At 47.1% G+C, this 27,058-nt stretch overlaps 1 protein-coding gene across 2 annotated transcripts; it reads left to right on the forward strand.

Moving 5' to 3' along the window:
- Window positions 1-425: 425 nt before the first annotated feature.
- On the forward strand, window positions 426-26,807 carry LOC135811912 (uncharacterized). 2 transcript variants are annotated; one of them, XM_065325171.1, is made up of 14 exons: window positions 426-831; window positions 3,441-3,614; window positions 4,123-4,287; window positions 5,938-6,069; window positions 13,081-13,154; window positions 13,396-13,447; window positions 14,158-14,325; window positions 15,123-15,458; window positions 16,295-16,615; window positions 16,813-17,118; window positions 18,054-18,359; window positions 20,317-20,676; window positions 23,732-24,046; window positions 26,105-26,807. In XM_065325171.1, exons 1-14 carry the CDS (start codon window positions 723-725, stop codon window positions 26,338-26,340), a joined length of 3,054 nt encoding a protein of 1,017 aa, XP_065181243.1. In that variant the 5' UTR covers window positions 426-722; the 3' UTR covers window positions 26,341-26,807. The 2 variants fall into 2 exon arrangements, with proteins under 2 accessions (XP_065181243.1, XP_065181251.1); XM_065325179.1 differs by lacking the exons at window positions 426-831; window positions 3,441-3,614; window positions 4,123-4,287 and having other exon boundaries at window positions 5,968-6,085.
- Window positions 26,808-27,058: the final 251 nt, after the last annotated feature.

Consider the following 27,058-nt stretch of genomic DNA (forward strand, 5'->3'; position numbering starts at 1 on the left):
TTGAATTTGTGTGACAACCTGAACTTTACTTGGCTGCAGCCTGTAGCCGCTTTACCGCAACAAAAGTCTCAGGCCGTCAGCGTAGCTTGCCCTCGGCCTCACGGCTCACCTACAAGGCTACATACTAACTGTGCGCTCGCAGAGCGCAGTCGCTGTGTAGGAGCCAATCGTGCGATTTCGTAGGTGGCATGTCGACTGTTTACCGGTAGTCTTCGGTGACAGCACACAGACGACAGGCAAGGATCATGTCACTTCAATCAGCTAGATGCACCTGCCTGCACAGGCCTCCTGACCCTGTGATAAACACTATACCAGGCCGGGAGTGGTCTGTTTAGGAGAGACCCAAGGGACACACGTATCTACAACAGTACTAAAATACTAATTGAATGAACAACTGAGTACTTGGGTGACGCTTTTTACTTGTAGCGTTATAAATACCACTTTGAAGATGCCGAGCCGCCTCAGCGACAACATTTCTGTCCGGGAAAGCAAGAGGTTGAGCTGCTACGCTTGTCCTGGGTTGTTCTTAGTCTCACATTGCCTCCTTGGTGGAGCCATTGGCAGTATCGCGATCAATTGGATTGCCTCCGACTAAGAATAGTTTTCGTTGCAGATCCAAGCTGGCAAATCCGCCCAACCAAATCAGATTCCATTGTGCGTGTATGTGCCTGTAAACAGTGTACTAGGCAGTAAAATCGGAAACGAATTCCTTGTCTCCGAAGATGGACTTGCGCGGCACTAGCGTCCTTGAGCTTGGATTTATCACAGCGCTAGTGGGAACCGTGTTTGGTAATGTGCTGTCACAGTCTTCCACGACGAGCCAACCACGGTGTAAGTAGTCAGTATCCTACTGTGTGTGTGGGGGGGGGGGGGGGGTCATGTGTGTGTGGGGGTGTGTGTGTAAAATCCAAGTAACTTGGTAGCATTTAGATTTTTCAAAAAATGATACAAAGGCACACAATGACAACCTTGGCAAATTCCGTTGTGACTCAGAGTTTCATGACGGAACCAATCATCAGACAACGTCGTCACAACGGAATTTGCCGAGGTTCTCATTGTGTGCCTTTGTGTATGACGCTCTGCCTGAATCAGGTGTTGAGCACTTTCTCATAACCTAAGACTATTGCCTCTGTGATTATTGTTATAGTTGTGACAGGCTGGGTATTATTTTTATCCTCAGCTTATGTTTCCCTAGCTAGGTACGAATTCGGAAGATTTGTTTCGATTTCAGGCAGTGTGGACACCTGCCTACATACTGTAGCGGACATGGAAATCCAGTCGATTGACCGGGGCCGGCGCCCTCAGCGCGTACAGAAAGTTGCGTGCAGTGCACATGTCATTATTATCATGTTGATCCGATGCGACCAGCGCGCTGCAGCGCATACATGCATGTGTGTACCGCTTATCCACGGCTGCATGGCCAGCGCCCTAGGGCCGCTAGACGTGCGACCGGATTTCCATGTCCACAACAGTAGATTGCCCAGATAATGAAGACAGGCATGCAGTCAAATTGGTCATCATACACAGCCATGGCAGGAACATAATACAAGCGAAAGGCGATGCTAGCAAGTTTGGACGCAAATCATTTTCACTGGTCTAGAATCTGCTGAACACTGCACTCTGACCAAGTGCCGTTGTCAGTGGACTCCACTCTGTAGAGATCACCGGAGCTCGTGACTTTGCCTGCAAGTTGTCCTGCAGCTTTTTGCGAAGTTGATCAGGAAACAGGCGGCTTCCCAGTGCAGCAGTTAGGCAGGTGAACACTATGCCTGCAACTTCACGCAGTAGATCTACCACTGATAAGGCCGTAAGGTGTAGTTAGCTCTGCAGGAGGTACCCCCCCCCCCCCACACACACACACAAACAAAGAAAAGAAAAGTTGAAGGCCAACAAGTTTCAACCCGTTAGCAGTGCTTTGGTCAGAATGATGACTGGTTCAATCCCAGCATACTGAAGTAGTAGTTCTACTATGGTCCATGCATTGTTCAGCTTGCCGGATAGACCTACACTCATACCTTGGTTATCCGGTCCCCAAAGTTACAGGCACTTCGGTCTACCGGGCACCCTTTGGACGAGTTTCAGTGGAAATATTACTACTCTTTTGTCACTTTTTGTGGAAATATTACTACTCTTTTGTCACTTTCTGTGGAAACGGTGACGTCACATGCCATATTTACGGCCTTTCCCCATCAAAATGTGTGTGATTCGGAGTTCTGGACATTTCGAAATTACGTGCAATGCCCGGTCCCGGATAAATGAGGTATGAGTGTGCTAGCCATGATTCGCAGAGCCGTAGCCTGTGGAGCCTGATCTCCACACGGCTGTGCTAGTTCTGCAGTACTGATTGGGATTCAGAGACTCATGAATGCCTATCCGCCTAAGGTCATTGACTGCTCCGAATATTCTACAGCAATATGTAAACAGCACCAGATAAGCAACACAATGATGCTCTCGCTTGCAGGCAGTGATCACGTACTCATCCTCCAGATGGTCTGGTGTCAGTGTAACATAACGTGAAAGGTCAGAAAAACACCACAGCTGTCAATCGCTGACATTGACACTGTGGGAGGCGGCCGCATCCCAATATGGGCTCGGTCATGCGGCACGTCATATCTGACGCTGGAGAGTACCCCACTGTTCCTCTTGTCAACCTTCAAGTTTACTTCAGATGGGCTCAAGCTTGTTAGATAGATAAGGACAGCATTGTGCACCATACTCCAACTTGCCTTGCATACATGTACAATGTAGGGTATTTGTTGATTTTGTTGTTGATTTCACTTGGATTCGCTGACCAAAATACAAATATATCCAATCGCAATGGGGCGAATAGGGCTAGGTATGAACAGTGCCATGAATTTATGAAGAGAGAGAGAGCGAGAGCAGAGAAAGCGGCAGAGAGAACAAAGGGGGAGATTGAGCTTAGATGCTAGTTGAACAGTACTCTGGGCTGTGCGGTAGAGACAGAGGAGAAGCTAGATAAAGAAAGGTGTCTGGGAAGTGCCTACCACCACACTGCATGGAGAGTGTACAAGCCACACTCATCTGTTCACGGATGGATGCCATCCGATGATGTGGCCATTTCGTTGGCAGTTTCTGACTAGCTTGCAGGCTAAGCTGACTTACTCCCCCGCATGTTTAAACCTAAGGAGGATCAGATCCTTCTGAGGCTGAGATATGTTTTAATGCTTGTGTCCAGAGACACACAGAATGTATTGCAGCAAAAATGCTGACAAGGAGACTCTCGGCACTAGCCCCCAGGCGACATGGGTAAACGTGATGTTGCTGTGTTCCAGAATCAGGAGTACACGATGTGCTATCAAGATGCTGTCATCATTTGTGACAAAAAAACGTGAAATGATAAAACACAAACCACATCCACAAACTAAATCTCTATTCTGTGCGTGAAAATGTATGTCTTCTCTTATCTTTGTCTCTCTCAGCGTCAAATTATGACAGTCTGCTGGGCTCTTTGGCAAACCTGTGTGCCGCTCAGTCGGATAGCCAGTGTCCTGCTGGCGTGCAGTTCTGCACCAGTCACGGCGAGTGCCCTGCCAGTCACGTGTGCAGCTGCGTGAAAGGTTGCTCGCGACTCCAGTGCACATTGGAGCAGGGAGGTGAGTTGTCATGTTGCTTTGCTGTTTTTTGCCTTGATCCAAGAGGGTGGTGGCGTTCCTGCGGATGCGGAAAACTGGGCCTTTGGCCGAGTCTCACGCGAACCATGAATTTTTTGTTTTTTGCTGTTTTCATGTGCACCTACGCCGTCACTGTAGAAAAAACTTCAACTGAATTAAATTCTGGACTCGTGATGGTTTGCCAAGCTTTTTTTCAAGAGGTATCATCATCCATGGATGGAACTCAAGCTGCCCGGATGTGCTTCACTTGTTCAGAACTGGACAAAGATATCCACAAACTAAGTTTTCTGCATATGCATATTTCAGTGCTGATTTAAGAAAATTGCGTTTGTAATCTGTATACATGCTTTGGAGCTTCAAATCAGGAAAGGGAGAGAAAGGAGTGAGAGGGGGGGGGGGGTGGAGACCCATGTCGGGTTACATGCGCAAATAGATACACTGTACAATAATGCCACCAATACATTTCATATCTGGATTTCATCCCATTCAGCGTGCTATGCCCCGCACTCTCCAACCAATGGCTACAGCATCCAGCACGGCACGTTCACTCACTTTGGCTGCCAGCGTGGCTACACACTCCTGGGTCCGGAGCGAAAGCAATGCGACAATGGTATATGGACACCTGAAAATGCGTTCCCGAGGTGCATCGCCGATGGTGAGTACAAGTATCATATAGATGCAGTACCGGTCGATGCTGGTGACATTTATTTATCATTTAGAGAAAGTGGTGTAGTGCAGAAGAAGTCATCCTCCTCTTGAGGCTACCTGCAGCTTCATAATAGAAAAGAGGTTTGGGTGGACACACCCATTCCAGTCTATGTTGCCTGATGATGTCCATGTGCCGAAACGTTGTTTAATAATGGAATTGGTTCAGATTTGCGGTGAGACTGGAATGGGTGTGTCCACCCAAACTTCTTTTCTGGTGTCGAGCAGACCTGCTATTTCCCGATCACTCTGCTACTTGGTCCGCGTCAGCGATATTGTCGCTTATCTTTCAGCTTTATTTATATTTCGCCAATGCTCACTTGGCAGCCCATTTCATCCCAATTTTGGTTAGTAAGTTAGTTTACTAGTACCTGAGAGGTCTAGCTAGATTTCAAATAGATTTCGAGAGCGACGGGTGGGTAATTCTGATTGATACAGCGCCACATCAAAATAGATTATCTTGTTACGCTGTGCAGGCAAGAGTAGCGCGACGCACAAGAAAGTAATCTGCTACTCGGAATCAGCTCCATTTTGCTGAACGGCCGAGATCGCTCACCTCATGAATCGCTCGTCAAGCTGAAATCACAGCTCCCTTACCTCCAGCTCAACGCTCGGTTTATCTAGTGCGTCGTGGAGATTTGCAAGTACTGTACGCGTCGTCGTCGTCGTTCAAAATAAAATCTGGCAAAGAACGGCGTCTGATTTGAACCATACAGGCTGTCGTGCTGCCCTCGCGAAGTCCTAGAGAGAAGGCGGCTGTCATGATCGACTTCTCTTTAGAAAATAGCCAGGCAGCGGAGGGGAAGAGAGATGAGCTTGCAAAAGCAAGTGAGTCAATCCCAAGAAAAAATATTTGTCACCAGCGCCGAGAGCAGCGACGAGGAGGACCGAAAAAAGTATGAACCCTTCCTCGGACAATAAATTCCTCATAGCTAGTTGTCATTCTATGCCTTACCTTCCATCGTACCAAGTTTTATCACTTCAAGTGCACGCGTTGATGTCCAAAGTCTAAGTTCAAATTGTCAAAAGATAAGCGACAATATTGCTGACGCGGACCAAGTACCATCTTAGTATTCTTGCTCGCTTGCATCATGCGGTCAATTGTTACGTTTCGGCGAAAATACCCTCATCAGGTTTGCACCACTACACCGCTTCAATGCGGCTCGCCATTTTTGGCTTCACAATGTTGATGCATTTTCACCTATACCTCCACTTGTTTTCATCACTGGATGGGGCGAATGGTGCTTGTTTAGCATTTCTAACACATTCCTCATAAGGCGAGACCAAAAGTGAGATTCCCAGGCCGACGTGCGCCACACAGGCGCAGGTAGTTCTTCTGAACAGTGCATGTACTGATCGCGTGATCTACAACTCATGCAGCTAGATCTCTCTCGACTGAGCTCAGCTTTACCGAGTTCCTTGAGGCTGGGCATGCAATTCTACTACTACAAATTCGAGTGCTGTTCATATGCTCAGATGTGCAACACCTGTAGTGCAACATGTCGTGTGAAGTCCATAGCACCTTCCAGCACTTTGAAGTAAGCCGCCTGTGTGCCCATATAAAAGACTATGATGTATTGTGTCTTTATTGTCCTTGAAGGTGGGGTGCCATCAAGTGCGTGCGACTCGCGTCCATGCCGCAACGGCGGCACGTGTCAGGAATCTCGACTGTCCGTGACCGGATATATCTGCTCCTGCCCAGTCGGCGTTGACGGTGAACAATGCGAGAATGGTATGCCCCTCACCCGGTGAGGGTTTGCTTGTGATTAGACCATGTGGCATGCACCCACAGTGTTGAATTATACTGATGTATGCCTTCAATAGCCACTGTACGTAGCAAACCTATTTTGTTCCGTATTTTCAGCAATACCGTGAAGTACTGTTGATCCGCCCCCACGCCGTGTCGCTTCCCAGCTGGTTTTTCGGCAGGGGGCGGGAATTAGATCAAGTCGTTCAAGTGTAGTACGATGTACAACAAAGCAGAAGATCAGACCTGGGATGCTTGATTGTGTACATTTTCACCCTGCACTCGCACGTATTGTGTACAGCGGTACATGCGTCGGTTCAACATCGTATTTCGTTGTATACGCCGGACTCGCTTCACAGGCAGAAATTCCACATGGGGCGGGAATTAGAGCGGGGCGGTAATAAGTGCGGGGCGGGAATTAGAGCGGGGCGAGAATTAGAGCGGGGCGGTAATAAGTGCGGGGCGGAAATTAGAGCGGGGCGGGAATTAGAGCAGGGGCGGATCAACAGTACTTTACGGCACTGGCTGAGGCGTTTAGTAGCTTGTGAGCCCTAAATTTTCTCAGGATTTGAAGTAAATCCACAGAAAGGTCCTGAAATGATGTCGTGCATATTTTGGAAAGGTGGTGATGGAAGACCAGCCCCACTTCAAAAACATACGACATCTGTACCGCATGCTATTGTGGACTGGACGTATGTGTGTATGTATGTATGTATGTATGTATGTATGTATGTATGTATGTATGTATGTATGTGTGTATGTGTGTATGTGTGTATGTGTGTATGTGTGTATGGGTGTAGGTGTGTATGTGTGTATGTGTGTATGGGTGTATGGGTGTATGGGTGTATGGGTGTGCATAAAGATACTATGGGGATTAGTACGGGGGCCAGGGCTGAAAAAAGTGCTTCAAAAAAAGTTTCGTTCCGACTTTTAGCGCACAACAATTTGACACCACAGAGTCATAGCGGGGGTAATACAGACATGAAACCTAAAAAAAACCGCTTCGAAAAGTGAATGGAAGGTCCCGAACGAGGTGATTTTGTCCTCCACTCGGCCATTACTAGCATTAGTGCGGTATGCCCTGGATGTCGTAAAATAATGACTTGTCAAGACCGATGAGACTTCCCTACACAACCCCAGTGCAGGCCCGCTGCACAAAACTTCAGTCCCGGTATTGTTGACACGCAGGTGATGGTTTCGGCACCACGAAGGGCCCGGGCAGCAATTTCGAAAGTGGAGTAGGATGTGGTATGTCCCGACTGACTCTCTCTCCTCTCATCGACTTCCGAGTCAGTCCTTGTATTGTTGACACGCATGTAGCGGTTTTGGCACTACGAAGAGGCTGCACCTCTATCACCAACAATGTGAGTTTCACGACGGTCATCTGGCACCATCATCCATTATCAAGGCTAGCTTGCTCATGGACCGTTGTCTTTTGCTTGAATGTCAAGTAAATCTTTCACAGTGTCTGTATGTTACACTGGAGAACGAGTGAGTTTTCTGATGCTTGTGGAGGTGCCGGGATGTCGGAGGGCAACCATACACCCAGGGCAACTCGGCAAAGCGTCTCTGCTCCCGTCGTCGAGCCAGGACGGAAAGATTGCATTTTCTGTCGAAAGTTGTTGCTTGGAAAGAAGCACAAGTACCAAAAGACATCTCAGTGCCAATCTCTCAACGCAGCCCAGAAAGTGCTTGATGCAGCCGAGGTAAGAGAGGACAACGCAATTCGAATTGCTATTGGGTCCCTTTCATGCCTGATTGCTCGAGAGGTACATTACCATCGTGACTGCTTCCGCCACTACACGCGAGTTTTGGAAGACAAAAATGACAATGATTTATCGGACAGTACAGGTGGAGAGGCGCAAGTGTTGGCTAGCTTCCTTGCAGTAGTCCACGAACAACTAGTTGATAAGACCGCTCTTCTTTCCACAGCTGACCTGAAGGCACTATACAAAACCTGTTGTACTGAGGTAGGCGTGAGTTGCGATGATGATGTCAGAGGTGAAAAGCTGAAGAATATAATTATGCATGAATTCGATGAAAGCGTAAAGTTTGTCAGGCCTGACCGTTTGAATTCACCTGAGCTGCTATATGCTGTTGAAGCAACAGACAGTCTGATTCGGCAACTTGCGTTGCTGAAAGAAAGTGAGGAGAATACGCATCCAGTGTCTGACTGCAGTGATGCGGAAGAGGAAGTAAGCCGAGCCAGTGATACAAGTGCAAGTGCTTGTGAAAAGCGCAATGCGCAGGAAGACTTCAGGTTGCTGTTCCACGCTGCAAGAGTGCTAAGGCAAGCCGTGGAGTGCAGCGCAAAGGCAGTAAAGCACGATGCCACGCAACTGTCTACTATGGATAGCGCAGCTTTGGTCCCTGATCAACTGTTCAATTTGTTAGCGTGGATTTGCGATAGGGATGCAGAGTTTTCAACATCAAGAATAACGTCTCTCCCTGATGGTGTAGCGCGCCGAGTATTAGCTTTGAGCCAGGATGTTATGTTTGCTGCAACTGGCTGCCGCACACCCAAACATATCGTGCTTGGCATGGCAATTCACCACATCTGCCGCAGCAAATTGCTGGTTTCAGTACTGAACCGCTTTGGATATTGCTGTAGCTACAGCCAAGTATTGGAGATGGAGACAAGACTGGCAGAAATATTCACCCAACACCATCAAGACCATGCATTTCTGCCCGCAGTTATTAATGCGACAAACACGGGCGGTGTGTATCATTTTGTGTGGGATAATAACGATCTCTGCGAGGAGACACTTAGTGGCCTGGAAACAACACATTGCACGAATGGAATCGTTGTGCAGCCGAATTCAACAGGCACTGCAGCCAAGCCAGCCCTACCTGCCATGAGTGCCACAAAGCGAAAGCGGTCTGTGTTGGTAATTGAAGAACCAATGCCGATATTAGCCATCCCCGCCCGCCTGAACCCAGCTTCTCTGTCGCTGCCTGACACTGCATTTGTGCACACTGCAGGAGTTCATATGGATGCTGCAATGACTGACTTTGTGTGGAAGCTGTCCCGGATCTCTACAGATGGCAATGTTTTCAAGCCACATTCCATTGTTGACAACACCTCAGTTAGTAACGAGACTCGGCAAACTGTCCCCGCGTGGACAGCCTTCAATGTACTTGCTACCAAGAGCAGCGTGCCGCCCAAAGCAGCTATTGGTTACTGCCCGCTGATCAATGCATCGCCAACTGAAAATCTAACCGTGTACACGTTGCTGTGCCGTTCCGTGGCGATGGCCCAACAGGCCAATCTACCATTTACCATGGTTGTCTTGGACCAGGCTATTTATGCAAAGGCAGTTGACATTGTGCTGCAGAGACCTGAGGAGTTCCGTACAGTTATACTGCGCATGGGCGGCTTCCACATCACTATGACCCTCCTGTCCGTCATTGGAAAGCGTTTCATGGATGCTGGCTTGGTAGATCTGCTTGTTGAGGCACAGGTCGCCGGCTCAGCTACAGCTTCTTTGGCATTGTCAGGAAAGCAATACAACCGTGGGGTTCGCTTCCATAAGATTGTGGCGGAAGCTATGGATCGTTTAAGGTGGCGCTCTTTCATTGATTCTCTGACTGATGCTGAGTTGGCCAAGCTATCATCGGAGCAAGTGATAGACGGTTTTCGAGAGCTCCAGAATTGCATCTCGGATGACAATGTCAGTCGTGTCACGCAGTCTAGTGACGTGAAGTCCTTGTACGAGATGTACACAAGCTTCTCCTCACAGCAATCTGAAGGGTCGGCAATGTTCAAGTTCTGGTCGAGCTACATATCAATCGTATCCCTGATGCTGGACTTTATCCGTTCTATTCGTACCGGTAATTGGCAACTGCACATGTCCTGCCTTCGATCTATCCTACCCTGGTGCTTTGCATATGACAGGCACAATTACTCCCGCTACATGAGCTACTACTGGCTCCAGATGCTTAGACTCCATGAGGATCATCCTGCTGCATTGCAGTATCTGACGGATGGTGGGTTTGCTGTTCAGCGAAGTGGCAATGCATTTGCGCAGATCGCTTCTGACATGGCAATTGAACAAACCATCAACCGGGCCTCCAAGACATCTGGCGGCATAGTCGGCATCAGCAGATCACCTTCAGCTGTCCACCGTTGGATTGTATCCTCACATGATCGAGCACGGATAACCGACGTCTGCATGGAGCACTGTGGACTGGATGAAGCAACTAAGAGAGCAGAATCGTTTCACACTGAATGCCAACAAACACGAATTGTCAGAGATGAGTGTGATGTTCAGAAGGTGGAATCAACTGTGTCAGGGTGGGTTAACCCCTTTGACAATAGTCTTTCGTGCGATGAAGATTTGGTGGGACTATCTTCTGGCCTATCATGCTCAAGCAGTGCTGCAAACGATCTGCTCGAGGCTGAAGATCGTGGCCGGGTAGCCTTCCGCAAGTTTGTTGAAGAAAGACTTGCGGCACAGGAAAAGATGTTCCTGGATCCCATTCCAAAATTGAAGCTCGAAACATTCTCAAACAGAAAGTCACGAACGCCAACCAGCCAGAGCAAAGCAGTATCTGTATTGCGTGCCGACTGCGCTCTTTTCAGCAAGATGGCTGTTATTGCCCAGAGTCGCCACATGGATGTTCGTCAAATTCTCTCGTACCCATTGGGATCAGCACCGTTATCTCTCTGTACCTCAGATGGCACACTGGTGAAGACTAACAAGTCTGCACTGCTCCAGTTGCTCATGAAGGTTTCTGATGGTGTAAGTCCACCCGGAAATACTCCATCTGAGTCAAGTGCTCTCATTATTGATGCTATGGCTATGTTGCAAGCCATGAGCCAGAAATCACTACCTGCAACCTTCTCTGACCTTGCATATCACATCTTCCGAAGTGTGTCCCGGAACTTCTGCCAGTACAATCGCATTGATTTCGTGGCAGACACGTACCCTGTTCTGTCCATTAAGAACATTGAGCGCAACCGCAGAGCTAGAGACAGGGAGCAAATACGACAACACATATCAAGTGGCCTTCAGCAAATCCCAGCACAATGGTCTAAGTTCCTCAGTGTCAGCCAGAATAAAACTGAGCTTATTTCCTTCCTCGTCACGGAATGGTGCAATGACAAGTATGCAGCCGAGGTTTCCGGAAAAGAGCTATATGTCACTTCTGGAGAGCAATGCACGAGACTAACATCAGCTGACGGTGTGGCAATGGCAGCGACACCATGCCTTGATTTGAAGTGCACACATGAAGAAGCCGACACACGTCTCCTCCTTCACGGGAAACACGCTGCTGATAATGGGTATGCAATGACTTTGGTCTTGTGTTTGTCTTGGACTGGCTATGCACTGCTGATGTGGAGTACTGTGTCAAGTCCCGAGTATGAAGTGCCTAATTATGGTATAATATGTGGTCTAAGAGTGCATTGAAAAGATTATGCGCATGCATGGTGTGACACGGATCGGGGAAATCATTGGTTGTCTGTAAATATATATTAACTCTTACCCTATCTCTTCCATAATAATGGAAGAGATACATAAATATGTGAAGTATTTCCCTAAAACGTTTCAGTGCGATATGAATGCTTTTCTGTTTTACAGGTACTTGTCAGTCACCATTAAGTCACCTGACACCGATGTTGCTGTCCTGGCTTGCTGCCTGAGTCATTCTTTCCCCTCAGCTACCAGCCTCATATTTCTTAGTGGCTCCAGACGGAACTCCAGGTTGGTGGATATCAAAGGTATCGGTGATGAACTTGGGCAGCTCACTTGCAGTGCCTTGCTGGGAATGCATTCATTCACCGGATGCGACACCGTCAGCGCATTTCATGGTAGAGGGAAGTCAACGGCATACCAGCTGATCCGTTCCGACGGAGAAAAGGGAACTCTGGCCCGTGCCGCTATGTCTGCTCTTGGAAATAGTTTCAACTTGTCACCAAGTACCTTTTCTGCTGTTGAGCGGTACACCTGCATACTGTACGACAGGCCAGCTCTGTGGGACATCAACGAGGCAAGGTATGACCTGTTTTCCAGTGTCGATGCGTCAAGAGACTCAAGCCGTCTTCCACCATGCAAAGACGCTCTGGTGAAACACACCGCCAGAGCTAACTATCAAGCTGCAATCTGGAGGAAGTCACTGGAGGCTCAGCCTGACATACCCCCTCCATTCACTGCTCACCAAGGCTGGAAACTAGTGGACGGCAAGCTCCAGGTTGACTGGTTGTCTCTGGAGCCTGCTCCCAAAGCCCTGATGGAGTTCGTTAAATGCGGCTGCAAAACAGGCTGTGACGGAGGCCGCTGCTCCTGCAAAGCACAGTCTTTGCATTGCACTGATGTTTGTGGATGCAGCGCTGCAGATAGCTGCCAGAACAGGGCCAGTGATCTGGGCAACTAACTGCCACTATAGCATGAGATTGAGTTTCAATTACGTACATCTACATTACATACACATCCATGGACAATGTACACGTAAGAGTATTATGCTTTTTTATATTCCTTTCTGGCATTCCTGCAGTCTGTATATATCCCAATGGTCTTCATTCCAGATCGTGTTAACTTGATTTGAGTCATTCAATCGTTCTAGAACATTACTGTAGGCTAAAAACAAGAATAAAACAGTAGTTGCTATGGTGTTGCTATGCAGTTGCCATGGTTACCATGCACTAAACTTCAACGGCTAATTTCAGCACCTTCCATCACGTTTCGAGGGTAAAAAAATATATCGTTGAGCTCCTTGTGGTCCCCTCTACACATTGAAACTCTCAAAAAGTTGTGCGCTCTCAACTGCAACGAAAGTAAACATTTTGGGCATCTGGCCCCCGTACTAGATGGGTTGTGACTATGAGTGGTGACCCTACAGTTTGCACATGTACTGCTGTATGCTAGATTATCCCCGGTCACTGATGCAATTCTGCCTAAAATATCCTACGTTGTGGTGTGTGCAGGTGTAATTTTTTCGATACAGTCAATACATATACCTGTTTTGCATACAGTCCAACCCGCTCCTTGTTTCCAGTCTGGCTACAGAAAGAAGATTACCAAGCTCTTGTGAATGAGGTGGTATGGCTGCGACAGGAACTCAAGGACATGGTAAGAAATTAGGAAAATGCTGGAGACATTCACCGTGATGTGCTGCTACGGATTGCTAACAGAGCCCTCTACCATGCCATGCTGCTTTCTCGGCTGATTCTCACATCCAGTGCATCATTACCGATGAGAATTTCGAGGGGGTTTCCCGTGGAGATACCGGTTCTAAGGCTGCTTTAGCACTCAGCGATAGCAGATAGGGTTTTGCTGGAGAGTCCATTCCGTATTCCTCTATTTTTTGCAGGTTCGGCAATTGCAAGACGTTAACAGGACAGCTCATAGATCAAGCAACGTTGGTAAGTGGTTAGCACAGACTAGTTCTGAATGTGGCAAAGGTATTCCGATTCATTATCACAGTAACCGAGGAATTTACTCGTTTGTGAACTGGTCACCGTCGCACCTGACGTTTTGTGAGAAGTCATCAAGCTCATTCCTACATAAAACAAGAAAATTGGACAACAGTGGTTGTGTAGATGCCACGTGTGATGCGCCTGTGTGGTGCAGTATAATAATTATAGACTCAAATTTCCGGCAAACGTCTCGGGATCAACGATTCCTAGCTGGGTCGGGGCAATTGAAAAGCCCCAGTTTTGTGCGGCATGTCGTTTTCAATAAATACAGCAAGTTGGGCGAAGTTAATGGAAAATAGTGTGTTCTTGTAAAACAATGTGTGAGTCGCACAGCATATCCACTCATACGTTGAGTGGGCATGTTCAATGACCCAGGAGTAGTGTACGGCGGTTCTCACAAAATCATACCCTTCTATTAGCTGTGTATGCAACCCTGATCAATGGGGGTGTGAACAACGATTTTCCTGTGGGGTATGTGCCTATCAACTCCGATGAGTCAAACTGGTGTCAGTCAAGCAAAACACGAAAATTCGATTACGGTGCCACTGAAGTACATCACCATTTACACGGGCGATGATATCTCCCAATGACTTATGTGTATTTGCATGTAATGTTATAATGATGCACTCTGTCTTTTCTTTGTTGCTTTTCTTCAGAACCAAACCGGCCAGGCATTCCCGGTGATGTAACATCCCCGCCCACATCGTTTCCCTCTACGTTTCCAGTCACGCATTCACAGGAAATCCTGCCGACAAGCCCGACAGAGCCAGATCGCTCGGTGACCACAGAATCAGACCCGATAGACCTACCCGCTGTTACACAAAGTGAGTATGTGTCATGTGTGCTGAGAAGTCACAGTCTAGATACCCCCATGCACGCACAGGGAGAGTTAGAGAATATCGTTCTATTGGTTGATGGATCAGTTGGGGAAGTGAACTTGCTGGAAAGAGAAAACTATGCCAGACCCACCGGGACTCGAACCCGGGACCTTGCTTGTCATGAGCAACGCTCTAACCAACTGAGCTATGTTTATGTTTTAGAAACATAAAACAGGCGAGTGGTCCAGTGGAATTACACCAAATTGTGCTTCCTCATGAAGCGCTACAACCTTGCCCCAGTAGACACCTTTGGGGTTGAATACCTGACTTTGGCTGGGGAGGAATGGCAGCAAGGGAGAGCATATGAGCTTCGGCCTCATTATGTTCATCTCGAGCTCACTGAAACAAAGAGGTTTCTGACACCTCCTCACCCTACAGTCAGACTATGGGCTATCTTTATGTATCCTACTTCATGAATTGAATTCATTTCTTATTGCACAATGTTGCTCAGGCTTTCATCAGTTGAATGCGGCATGCTGCGATGATTGATTGTGCTTGTTTGTGACAGTCCAGAGTACATATAAACCTGGGTGACTTTGGCTGGGGAGATATAGGCAGAGATGTCCTATATTGAGCTCATTATAACAAGCTGGCTCTTAAAATTCTTGCTTCTATGGTAAGAATTGATTATAGGCTACCATCACCGAAGTGTTACCTTTGCCATACCATGCATGCATGCAGAGTGATCCACGCCATGTCAATGATTGTAATGCAGCTAAGTGTATACTGTATGTGGTGCTCAGCTGTGTTCAGGTGGCCAAGCAGTGCAGTGGATGAGCCACGCACCACTCCCTTCTCTATCTCCTTGCGCCTGCCACACAACCTCACTAGCAATGCTAACCTACTGATCAGGGAGCATGTTCTGCAACTACAGGATTGGCTGCCGTGGACACAAGTACCGGGCTACTTGAACGATGTGGCAAGCTGTGCTCTCAAGGGATGTCAGGCCGGTGTGTACACTATCAAAGGTCTTCGGCCACAGACCACCTACCAGTTCACTGCCTTGCTGAATGGCAGTGACGCCAACTCGCGGAGCCTAGGTGATCTTGATATCGTCGAGGCCAGGACTTTGGCAGAAGGTACTTTATGGCATTTGCTTGACGTGTATGATTATGGTGCGCTATGAACTAAATGTGCTGCGGTGAAATGTTAATTCCTGTTAGAGTGTGGTAATATGTCTGCACCATTCATAGGAGAGACATTTTTAATATGAAAAGTTGATTCTGAACTTCATCTCCTTGCATTCTCTTATATCCCTCCTTCTGTGATGTTTATATGCACGCACTATGCCCATTTGCTCTCATGTAATTGGGCTTGCTACCCGTTTCATTCTGCAAATTAAAATAGAACAACAACAACAACAATAACAACAACAACAATCTCTTATTGGCGATGGTGCCATCGTGAGAATAAAGAATTCAAACAACAGCAACAAAAACAACAACAACAACATGGTTGTTTTTTTTAAAGTTTTTTTCTTCAACTAGATTTCATGCACACTTTCCTAGCCAAGGGCAGATCACGAGACAGGTGTCACTTTGTTCTGCATGATTTCATTGTGAATGTGCATGTTACGGAATCACAGCCAATTCGTTCCCAGGGTATTTGTTTCGTTACATTATTATTATTTACATAACGGAAACCAGGGACTGTGGCATGACGGCCGAGCAAGAAGACTGACAAAGGGACCCTCGACTACAACATCGCGCATGCTCATAACACAAATGCACGCGACTAGACGAAGACAGTTTGGGGAATGTCATCACACAGGAAAACAAAACATCGTTTCATAACATGAAGGGGCTCAGTCCTCATCGATCATGGTCCAGTAATGTTTTCCATCCACCCCGAATTTACTTCTGGCAACTGTACAACAGTATGTGTGCATGGTGTTGTTCGCTTTTGTTTGCTACAGGTGTTCCACTTTGGCCAGACAGTGCATTCTTGGAGGCGCTGAGCTCTCCCGTATCAGCGGTCTTTCGCCTTGCAAAGGTGAACGCCAACGACACTAGCCTAGTGGCCCACTACTCCGTCGCGTATCGCTATCGCAGATCAAGCACCTGGAGTCGATGGCGGGAAATTGGCGGGAAGATAAAAGTCACGCAGAGGAATCTGGAAATCCCAAATATACCTAGGAGTGCCATGCTGCAAGTCATAGTCACAAGCCATCTGATTCGCGTAGGATCACTTACAACCGTGGACAGTCCTGTATTAGAGATACAGCTACCTGAGGAAGGTGAGCGGGTCAATGGTAACTTAATCCACTGAAGCAGGCCACAGAATTGTATATGCCCTATGTTCAGCTTTGTGATTTAAAACAAACAGTCGTTATCAAGTTACATATACTAAGTCTTCCTTCTGAGTGTCGAATGTATAACGAGAACATGTCTGTGTCCACTTCTGTGCTATTTTCCCGTACATCTCTATGACTAGTTTACCAGTTTCCTGGCATGCCGTTGCCCCCTCATGAAATACGCCGCACATCAGTAATCTTCAACGTACCCACGGTGGCTGCTCAGTACAATGTAACAGAGATGAGGGTGTACCTACGCTACTTGACTGCTGACGGTGTCACCTTTTCATCGTGGAGGTCCATTGTGCGACTTCCGTTGCGCATCAGGAGCTATCGTCTGCAAGACCTGAGGCCAAGCCGTACGTATCAACTGCGGGTGCGCGGCTATGCTGGACTGATACCACTTCAGTATAGTTCTGTGCTTTCATTCAATACACCTAGCGCAGGTGAGTTGCGGCCGAGATTCATGTACATTATGTTTGTACTGTATAGTTCATGTACATGTAAGTCACTGTAAAAGATCTTGATTTTTCGGGCTTGGATCAATGGTTGAATTTCTCAGATTTCCAGTAATCTAGTGTGGAATCCTGGATGTTGGCCATTTACTCCTCTCAAATAGGATCATGACAAAAAAATATGTATTATTTTTGGCTGCCTTCAGCATCAACAAATATACGGGCGTGCTTATCTCAAACTCATTTCCGGCTCAATTCCTCTCATATCTTGAGCCTAAGAAAAGAAAATACGAATACCGTAAAATCCCGCCAGAGCGCCCCGTCTCTCCTATCCGCCCCTCCCTGACTTCTTGTCAGGGACGTGATTTCTCGTATCTCGGTCGCAGTCTGTGATGCCGTACTGTACTGCAGACGCGTTCTCAACCCCGTTGGAAGTGTACGCAACAGTGCCCACCCTCTTGACCAGGGATCGCACAAACCCGAGTTTTGACGGGTCTGTTTGACTCGTGGCTCTTGACCTTTGGTCGGTGTACGAGATGCACGAACAGTTTTCGTAGGGTGAGTACTTTTTCATGTAGCACTGAATGCGGCAAGTAGGACTCGCCCATCCGCCCCTCCCCACCTGAAGCGTCGAGGAGGTAAGGGCGCTCTGGCGGGATTTTACGGTATAAACGGTTCACGTTTCGTATCAGACTCGGCTGGAGGCGGAGTTTTCCGCATCCGTAGGGACGCCACAACCCGCTGTGGATCTTGAGCCAAATTTGGCATAAATTGGGTTTCCCAAAGGCCAGAGCTGAATTGCTTCTGAATGGACTGTAAGGTATACATTGCTGTCCGGTTTACCACTTATTCGCCTCAACGTTTACTGTTGCTTTGTTTTCAGCATCTTGCTTTCGGCTCTTTGCAAACTGTTCTGCCCTCTACAGGTGTTCCAGTGTGGAATATAGTGTCCATTGCTGACCGAACCGCCACATCGATCACAATAAACTTACCCAAGATCGACACAAGTTCCGGTATCTCCGCTCAGTACTACATGGTCAGCTACCAGGGCTATGGACCACGCTCGCCCAGCGGATGGCAGCCCGGCGTAGGGCCTGTGCTGCCTGACGTTGCTAAGGCCACCATATCTGACCTCCTGCCGGACACTAGATACGACATTCGCGTTCAAGCCACGGTGAATGGAGGAGGCGAGACGACTAGCTCTGCATGGACAACAAGAACACTCGCCGCAGGTAGGGTTATATATCTGTATCAACTCTCAGAGTTGGTTGCAACGTTTGGCACTGCGTCCATCAGTTAACGTCAGGCGAAATTACTGGTCAGTCGGCGACACGCATTTTTCACAAAAAAATGCGTTTCACCTGCTGGGAGAGTATGCGTGTACTCGAGTCTCATCCTGAGCACGTTTTTTTCTTCTTTTTTTCAGCTCCAGTATAGCTGTATTTTTCATTGCAAAGCCGTCCTCGATTGTTGTGTTCGTTGTTCAAACGAAGTGGACATTCAATCATGAAGGCAGAGGACATAGGAGCCTGATTGGAGTTTCTCGTGGCATAGGACGGCCACACAGAGACACTTTGGGATTTTCTGAATATAAAATACCGTACGCACGATGCTGAGATCAATTTGTGCAATATCAAAATTGTTTGTGATCTACCACATCGAGCAGAACGGGATCCAAACACAAGCTTACCGACGGTTAGGCGGCCGACCTGACTGGACAAATGATCCCTGGCTTCACCAGACGCCAGAAGTCGGACACCATGTCCTTTGCCGCGACGTCCATCTCCAAAAAGAACTCCATCTTCGTCGTAAAAAGGCTTGAAATACTCAATATTCAACCGAGATTCGCGGTCTCACCCTTTCTCAGATCGAATCATTTTTTGTTGTAGCAGTTGCAGGGCAGATCCCCGCCACTACTTCAACAGGTGATGGCTCCAAAGCATGCCTGGAACAAGCCATATCGAGGTTGCAAGCCACCCCTCTCAGCAAAAAATTCGAAGAAATCCGAAATTTCAATGGTGGAAGATATACTATGAAGAGAATTTCAAAAAGTATGTTTCGCGGAGCGATCGCTCAACCTACGTCATTTAAACTTTGCAAGATGGTTCAGACGTACATGCTAGGTATGGAACCACAGGCAATGATGCCATAGCTGACACACAGAGTAACACACACAGCAGATTCGTGTGCACAGATACTAAATTAGTGGACGTCGTCATCTTCTTCCCGCTGATCTCGAATGTACTATGACGTGCTATTTCGCCTGACGATTTATTTCAGCGTCATTCAATTGTTGGGCTACCGACTTACTAAAGTGGAGTACATCTAGAGCAAATAAAGCGAACACTACGAAGCTCCTACAACCCGTGCAGTGGTATGGTTGTACAGTGTAATTCAGATTGGTGCTGTGTGCGGTTTTCTAAATAGGTTACATGCAGTCGGTGTAAAATACTGTTTGTCTAATGCTGTGAAGTATGCTAGCATGTGGTGGTTGAACAAGCATGATTCTCCGTGGACATCTCTGGGCTGTCTCTCGTATCAGAGCTATGGGAAACACAGTCAGACCTCGCTTAACCGCACACATCCGTTTTCCACAAAACAATATCCGGATAGGCGAGCGAACCGGATTACTGAACACCAGTTATGTTGGATGCATCACGTATGTTGTAAATCTGTAACCAGCTACTTTCTTCTGGTTTGCGAGGGATCCGGATAAAAGAGGGCCGGATAAGCGAGGTCTGACTGTACAAGCGCTGTATCAGTACTAGCATGTAACTCTGGAAAAATTGTGTTTTCGATGCTGGTGATCTGGTCATTTGTTTTCGTATGTTTTGGAGAAAGCAATGATTTATCCTTGGAAGAGTGAGTTGCGGTGCTAATCGATATTGTGGCTCAATACGGGGCTCAACTAGTCATGCAGCTGTGGGAAGCATCCAAACTGATGTGATAGTGAGTGCACTTGAAATTAAAGCAATTTGATGGTTTCGGGCTTTGGCTTCCGCTTCTGATAGTAAGCAATGGACCTAACACTCACCTAACACATGCAGCTCCACAAGGTAATGCATTGGCCGAATAGGGCAGGAAGGGGTGAATGAAATACCTGAGTGGGCTGTATACTCCTGAAAATCCCATATCTGGTGGAAGTGTCGTATTTGAGCCGTTCTCTATTGTATTGGCTTGCCTTTATAGGTGCTCCCATATGGCTGATGAATGGATTAGACATAGCCATGACCGACTCCTCGTCTATTGTAGTCAACGTACCAGTGGTATCTGATACCAATGTACGCTACGTCATCAACATGCGTAGCTGGCTGTCCAGGCTAAGCCTGTGGTCGGAGTGGACCTCGGTGATGCGCTTCACTCTCAGCAACGGCATTGGCAGCAAGGTTCAAACCTCGCTCACGGACAGCGGGCGCAAGTACATACCGGTGCGCATTGGACCACTGTCAGCCGAGTCTTTCTTCCAATTCACTGTTCAGTATGAACACATACCTGGTATGCAGCTGTCACCAACCAGCTCAACTAGGACTGCAAAGACACTGGCATCAGGTAAGCAGTCATTAACTCTTTCACCGCGGATGACGTACATGTACGTCATCCTAGATGACGTCCAGGCTCTGATGACGTACATGTACGTCATGGTATAAATACCCGGTTTTAGTCTTCTCCTCACGTGTGTAGTCACTGCTGGTCAGTTGGTACAGTCCCTGCCTCATGTACGAGAGGTTGCGGGTACGGATCCCGCTTGGTTACGTTCTGCGTCTCTTTTTTCCCTTTTTTCGTCTGGTATTTCAACTGCAATTGCCGACTTTGCCGTATTTTAGGCAAATTCAGCAAACTTACGTGTCCTATACAGCTTTGTACCTCTTTTGGGGGAACCTATTGAGTTTGTCAGTGTGATGTTGGTAGCTTTGGCCTTCATTTCCCAAAAGTTCACCGACCCAGTTGCCTGAACCATAACGTAGTGGAGTTGGCCATCGGCCCTATTTTTCGGATTTTTTCCAGAGCCTGTGTGCACAACCCTGCAGCAGTGAAAGGGTTAATAGGAATGTTTTGGCACCATCAAATGGTGTGTGTGTGTCAAATTTTGAAGTATGACCTATGGGTTCGGCTCAATTTCAGGTAGCTGATCTTCATCCTTCCATGTGCAATGACATTTCAGATGTTTCAAACTTTTGTACATGACTTACTTGGTCCGCGTCAGCAATATTGTCGCTTATCTTTCGACAATTTGAACTTAGACTTTGGACATGAACGCGTGCACTTGAAGTGATAAAACTTGGTAGGATGGACGGTAAGGTATAGAATGACAAATAGCTGCGAGGAATTTATTGTCCAAGGAAGGGTTCCTACTTTTTTCGGTCCTCCTCGTCGCTGCTCTCGGCGCTGGCGACAAATATTTTTGCTCGGGATCGACTCTCTTGCTTTTGCAAGCTCATCTCTCTTCCTCTCCGCTGCCTGGCTATTTTCTAAAGAGAAGTCGATCGTGACGGTCGCCTTCTCTAGGACTTCGCGTGGGCAACACGACAGCCTGTGTGGTTCAAATCAGACGCCGTTCTTTGCAAGATTTTATTTTGAACGACGACGACGCGTACAGTACTTGCAAATCTTCACGACGCGCTGGATACTCCGAGCGTTGAGCTGGAGGTAAGGGAGCTGCGATCTTAGCTTGAGGAGCGATCCCTGAGGTGAGCGATCTCGGCCGTTCAGCAAAATGAAGCTGATTCCGAGTAGTCGATTACTTTCTTGTGGCTTGCGCTGCTCTTGCCTGCACAGCGTAAAAAGATAATCTATTTTGATGCGGCGCTGTATCAATCAGAATCACCCACCTGTCGCTCTCGAAATCCACTCGAACTCTAGCTAGACCTTCCAGGTACTAGTGTTGTAGTACGTTATTTTGTGTACGTCGTGCGTACGTCATGTTGGTGCATGCGCGTGTTGCTGTGGTATGAAAAGCAGTCTTCGTCTTGAGTTCATGATGTCTTCGTCTTGAGTTCATGGTGTCTTCGTCTTGAGTTCGTCATGTATAGTTGTGTTTCGTCGTCGTGTCAATAAACAGTCTTCTAAATGTAGTTATCGTCGTCCATTTGTACAAGTGTGGAGATGGCACGGAACTGGGAGCAGGAAGAGAAAGCGAGTACAACATTGGTGGCAGTTACAACATTGGTGGCAGCGGTAATGGAAATTGTTGTACACTTCAACTTCTGGATTCGTCCTGCGTGGCCTTCGCTCCCAGTTTCCGATGTCATCTCCAGTCGTCCTATCGTCACAGTTTTGTCCGTCTTGAAGAAGTTCGTCCGTCGTTCTCGTCCTTCATCATTCGTCTCTCCCGTCTCTTGTCAGTCGTCGTCAGTCGTCGTCACTGGTGGTCCCGGACACGACGTAAAACTGTGCCCAGAAAACCTGAAAAAGAAAAGAAAAAAGAAGGATGGAAGGTGAAGAGAAGAAGAAGAGGCTGCAGAAGTGAGGATGTCGACGCTGAGCAGCGCTCCTGGAGATGGTGGACGACATGGCAGACGGCGTGAGGAGTTTCGTTGGTGAGAGGGTACGTGTGTTGTTGTGAATGTGATGAGAATGTGAGTTTTGTATTTTCTGTTCTCCCAACATTTTGTTCTTTATTATTTGCTCTCCTCGAGGGTAAAGAGGCGCCCGCACAGCGCGTGTGTTCTGTTTGTTTCTTTATTTGCTCTTCTATGAGGATAACTAGAGGCCCCCACAGAGCCAGTGGATTTTGTTCTTTTTGTTATTCATATGATTTGTGCTCTCACATTTTTAGAATTTTTGCGTGATCGTGAGGTGGTGTGTTGTGTGAAGTAGAGTTTTTGAGGTTATCAGTTCCTACACGTGTGACAGCGATCGTGGCTGGTGTTCTGGGTGGGCGGACAGAGTTTTTGTAATCTGCAGTGCAGGCAGAGGTATTTTATTTCTGGGTGTGACTGGTGTGGTATGATTGAGTGATTTGTGTGATCTTTTCCTCTTTTTACTCTGTTTTATTATTAGAATCGAGGACGATTCTACTCTTGGGAGGGAGTTATGTTGTAGTACGTTATTTTGTGTACGTCGTGCGTACGTCATGTTGGTGCATGCGCGTGTTGCTGTGGTATGAAAAGCAGTCTTCGTCTTGAGTTCATGATGTCTTCGTTCTGAGTTTATCATGTCTTCGTCTTGAGTTCGTCATGTCTAGTTGTGTTTCTTCGTCGTGTCAATAAACAGTCCTCTAAATGTAGTTATCGTCGTCCCTCTTTGTACAAGTGTGGAGATGGCACGGGACTGGGAGCAGGAAGAGAAAGCGAGTACAACATTGGTGGCAGTTACAACACTAGCAAACTAACTTGCTAACCAAAATTGGGATGAAATGGACTGCCAAGTAAGCATTGGCGACATATAAACAAAGCTGAAAGATAAGCGACAATATCGCTGACGCGGACCAAGTAGTCTCTGCTGGCCCCGTTATAGCCAGCTCGATTAAACAGAGTTTCTAGCACTTCCTGCACGTTAGCCTTTCCCTGCATCCTGCGAGGATTGTGTGTTTGAGAGTGGATGATCGGACATACGTTGCTACTGGTGATGCTATTAATCTTGATTGGCTGCATTTGTGTTGCAGGCACTCCTGTGTGGGGTGAGAGACCAGTCTTAGCCCTAACACCAACCACAGCCCAGCTCAAGATGGCCAGGGTGCCGGCAGCATTCACCAACAGAACCACACACTACACTGCTCAGTATAGATTTGCGGAGGACCATGTCAATGTTGAATTGACGGGTGCATGGCGACAGCTTGCGTTGACGTTCTCTCCATCTCAGGCGATTCTGAATATGGTGGGGCTACCACCAGGTGGCACAGTGGAAATACAAGTCATTGCTCATAGCGAGACTGGTGCCTCCAATCCCAGCCCTTCTTTCCGTGTGCTTCTACCAAAAGGTGAGACATATTCGAGTACACTGAATTCAATCGTGACGTGGTTGGCGCTTTGTGAATGTGAGGGGAGGGGGTATAAACAAGACATGTGCAGATTAATCTCTCAAAGTGGACATGTGTCACGGAGAGGATGCCCCAACATTTCTCTGCACTCTCTCCCTCTCTCTCTCCCTCTCTCTCTCTCCCTCTTCCATTCTCCCAAAACACTGCGGGGATGGCTGGGCATCCATGCCCGTGTGAATGCCCGGTTGTGAATAAAAATAAAAAGTCAACACGTACATCCAGGCCAAATTGTTCCGACCGCCGGGTTTCAAACTACTGTAAAAGCCATATGTATATAACGAAGTGCTAACTCTAACGAGTTAACGAGTAGAAATCTGTTGTTAGAATAGAAATCGTTATACAGAAATCGATCCATATACTGTCCTATTGAGCGTTGAGAATGAGTGAGAATCGTTACCTTTGGTACACGTAAACTAGTCAATTTTTGGAAATCGTTATATATATGCGCCTGGTTAGAATAATGGCTTTTACAGTAGATGTAAATTTCGTGAATATGCCACCAGCCATACACTGCCCAACAGATATTTCAAGTCCCTATGGTATCACTGACTGAGGTCTTCTACTCAGTGCCTTCGGGAAGTCTATGGTAATTGCTTGTCATGGTGCATGCAACTTTCAAGTGAACATATCTTCATTGCTTATCACCATATCCTTGCTCGGCCCAGCGAAGTCAGCGGCAGACTACCATAAAAGCCATGTATATAACGAAATGCTAATTCTAACGAGGAAAAATCTGTCGTCAAAATAGAAATCGTGATACACCGTACAGAAATCGATACATAATATACTGTTGCTATTAGAGAGGTTCTGCAAAACGAAAATGCGTACAAACGTTCGCTCTACGTCATGAAGTGCGAAACTTTGCACGAACTTTCGCAACTTTGGACGCGAAACGTGCAGGGAACGCAAAATGAACATTCGTAGGAAATTTCGTGAGATCGTGTCATGGCGTACGCGCACTTGGCCCGTGCAAACTAGGAAAATGTGCAGAACGCAAAGTTCGTGCGAAAATTCGTACACACTTTCGCAAGGCCTGTCACGAAACTTTGTTCGAATCAGTTTCGTTGTGCAGAACCTCTCTATCGACCGTTGAGAATGAGTGAGAAATAGATACTGTTGGTACACGTAAACCAGTCAATTTTAGGAAATCGTTATGTATGCGCCTCGTTAGAATAAAGGTTTTCACAAGGAGGGTTTTCTCTAAGAATGTGGGTAGAGATCGCCAATAACTTGTCTCCTTGCAGGGCAGATATCACGAACATCCACGCTCATCAGGGTCAATAATTCGCTATCCTTGCGGGGCAGATATCACAAACATCTACGATCATAGAAGTTGCGACTTCGGCGGTTATAGTCATGAAGTTGGTTGCTCCAACGAGGAGCACACGCTTCTTGCCGAACTTGACACTTGACTGACTCACGTCTGTTTAGCACCACTCCATGAGCGACTCTGACTCACGCTGCTACCTGGGGCTTCACGAGGTGTTTGTCGCGCTGGAAACAAAGCGTCTCTGTAAGTTTGTATCCCTGGTGATGGTTTGGCCTGGAGAGCAGTATATAAGTGGTGCTTTTCAGGCACAATCTTCCTCAGCCTACTCAAGCTCAACTGATGAGGGGTGAATTCCCCGAAACACTGTGCATTGAGCAGGGAGTGGTGCTTTCTTTCAGGTTTGCCGAGCGGAATGTTCGACGTGCTCCTCGTGTGCTCCGGATGGCAGTCGTGAGTCAGTCAAGTGTCAAGTTCGGCAAGAAGCGTGTGCTCCTCATTGGAGCAACCAACTTCATCTACGATCAGGGTCAAGAATTCACTATCTCAGCCCTGTTAAATAAATCTTGATTGTCAGCTGCCATGGCAATATCATGTGACTAGTCGTGAAAAATGGAATGCAGGTACATAGCGAGGGGGCATCTCGATTCAAATGATTTCAATTCATTAAGCAGGCGATTGTATTTCTCCCTATCCTGAATGTATTGTTTCCACCCTGTTTCCTCCGGCAGAACGTCTACGAGAATCCAATCTGTCGCCAACGTCAGCCAACACAAACTCGCCACTCAACGTGGCAGACGAAGCGGTTCTTCGATCGTCCTGTGGCAGGTTTTGCTGTGCCCTTGCCGCCACCACCACGTGTAGCACTGAACCTGTTCCATTAGGTCCTGAACACATATGTCGAGCACGCTTGTCGAATTCTTTCTGCTCGCGTTCGTATCAACGCTGCTGCCTATCGTTAGGCTGATCAATGCCAAGCCTTGCTCTGGAGTTGATGGAAGACTGGAACACCTTTAAATTAGACACGTTACATGTATTTTGGTGTGCAGTTTGGACGCGCATAGCGACATGGCTGTGCTTGCGTTCTGTGGAGTGGGTGCCTCTATATCCAATGGCAGAGATCTAACATAATATCCAACGACCTGTGCTCAGACTTCTCATAGCAGCCACCCATCTTCCTTTCTGGGGATTTTCTGCTCACCATGCTGTTCTGAAACATAGGAGCAATACGTTTTTAACTTTTTTATATTTTTTTATATTTTAAAAGATAACATCTCAGCCTCAAACAGGGTTGGTATATTATGTGCTTGTGATGGATGGATCAACTCTCATGACTCAAGCATGCATTTGTCTTGATGATGGGATAATTATTTAACGTGAATACATAATAAATATAACAATTCCCAGACCTCGAAAGAGATCTAGAGAACTGTACTGCTCGAGTTGGCCTTTACTGTCGCCATGGTCACATGATATTGCCATGCCTTGTCTGTAAACCGAGTAGAAGTAGTAGTACTCGAAGGAGTAGTAGTAGTAGTAGTAGTATTTGTCTATTTAGAGTCGAAGAACAAACAGGCAAATTTGCCTAATTACATGATATCGACTAAAAAGGAAAATAAAGTATAAAAGGCCAATGAAGGTAATGATACTGAGTAGAGTGGGTAATGATACTGAGTAGAGTGGGT

Source organism: Sycon ciliatum, chromosome 1 (genome assembly GCF_964019385.1).
Source record: "Sycon ciliatum chromosome 1, ocSycCili1.1, whole genome shotgun sequence".
NCBI classification, from domain to species: Eukaryota; Metazoa; Porifera; class Calcarea; order Leucosolenida; family Sycettidae; genus Sycon; species Sycon ciliatum.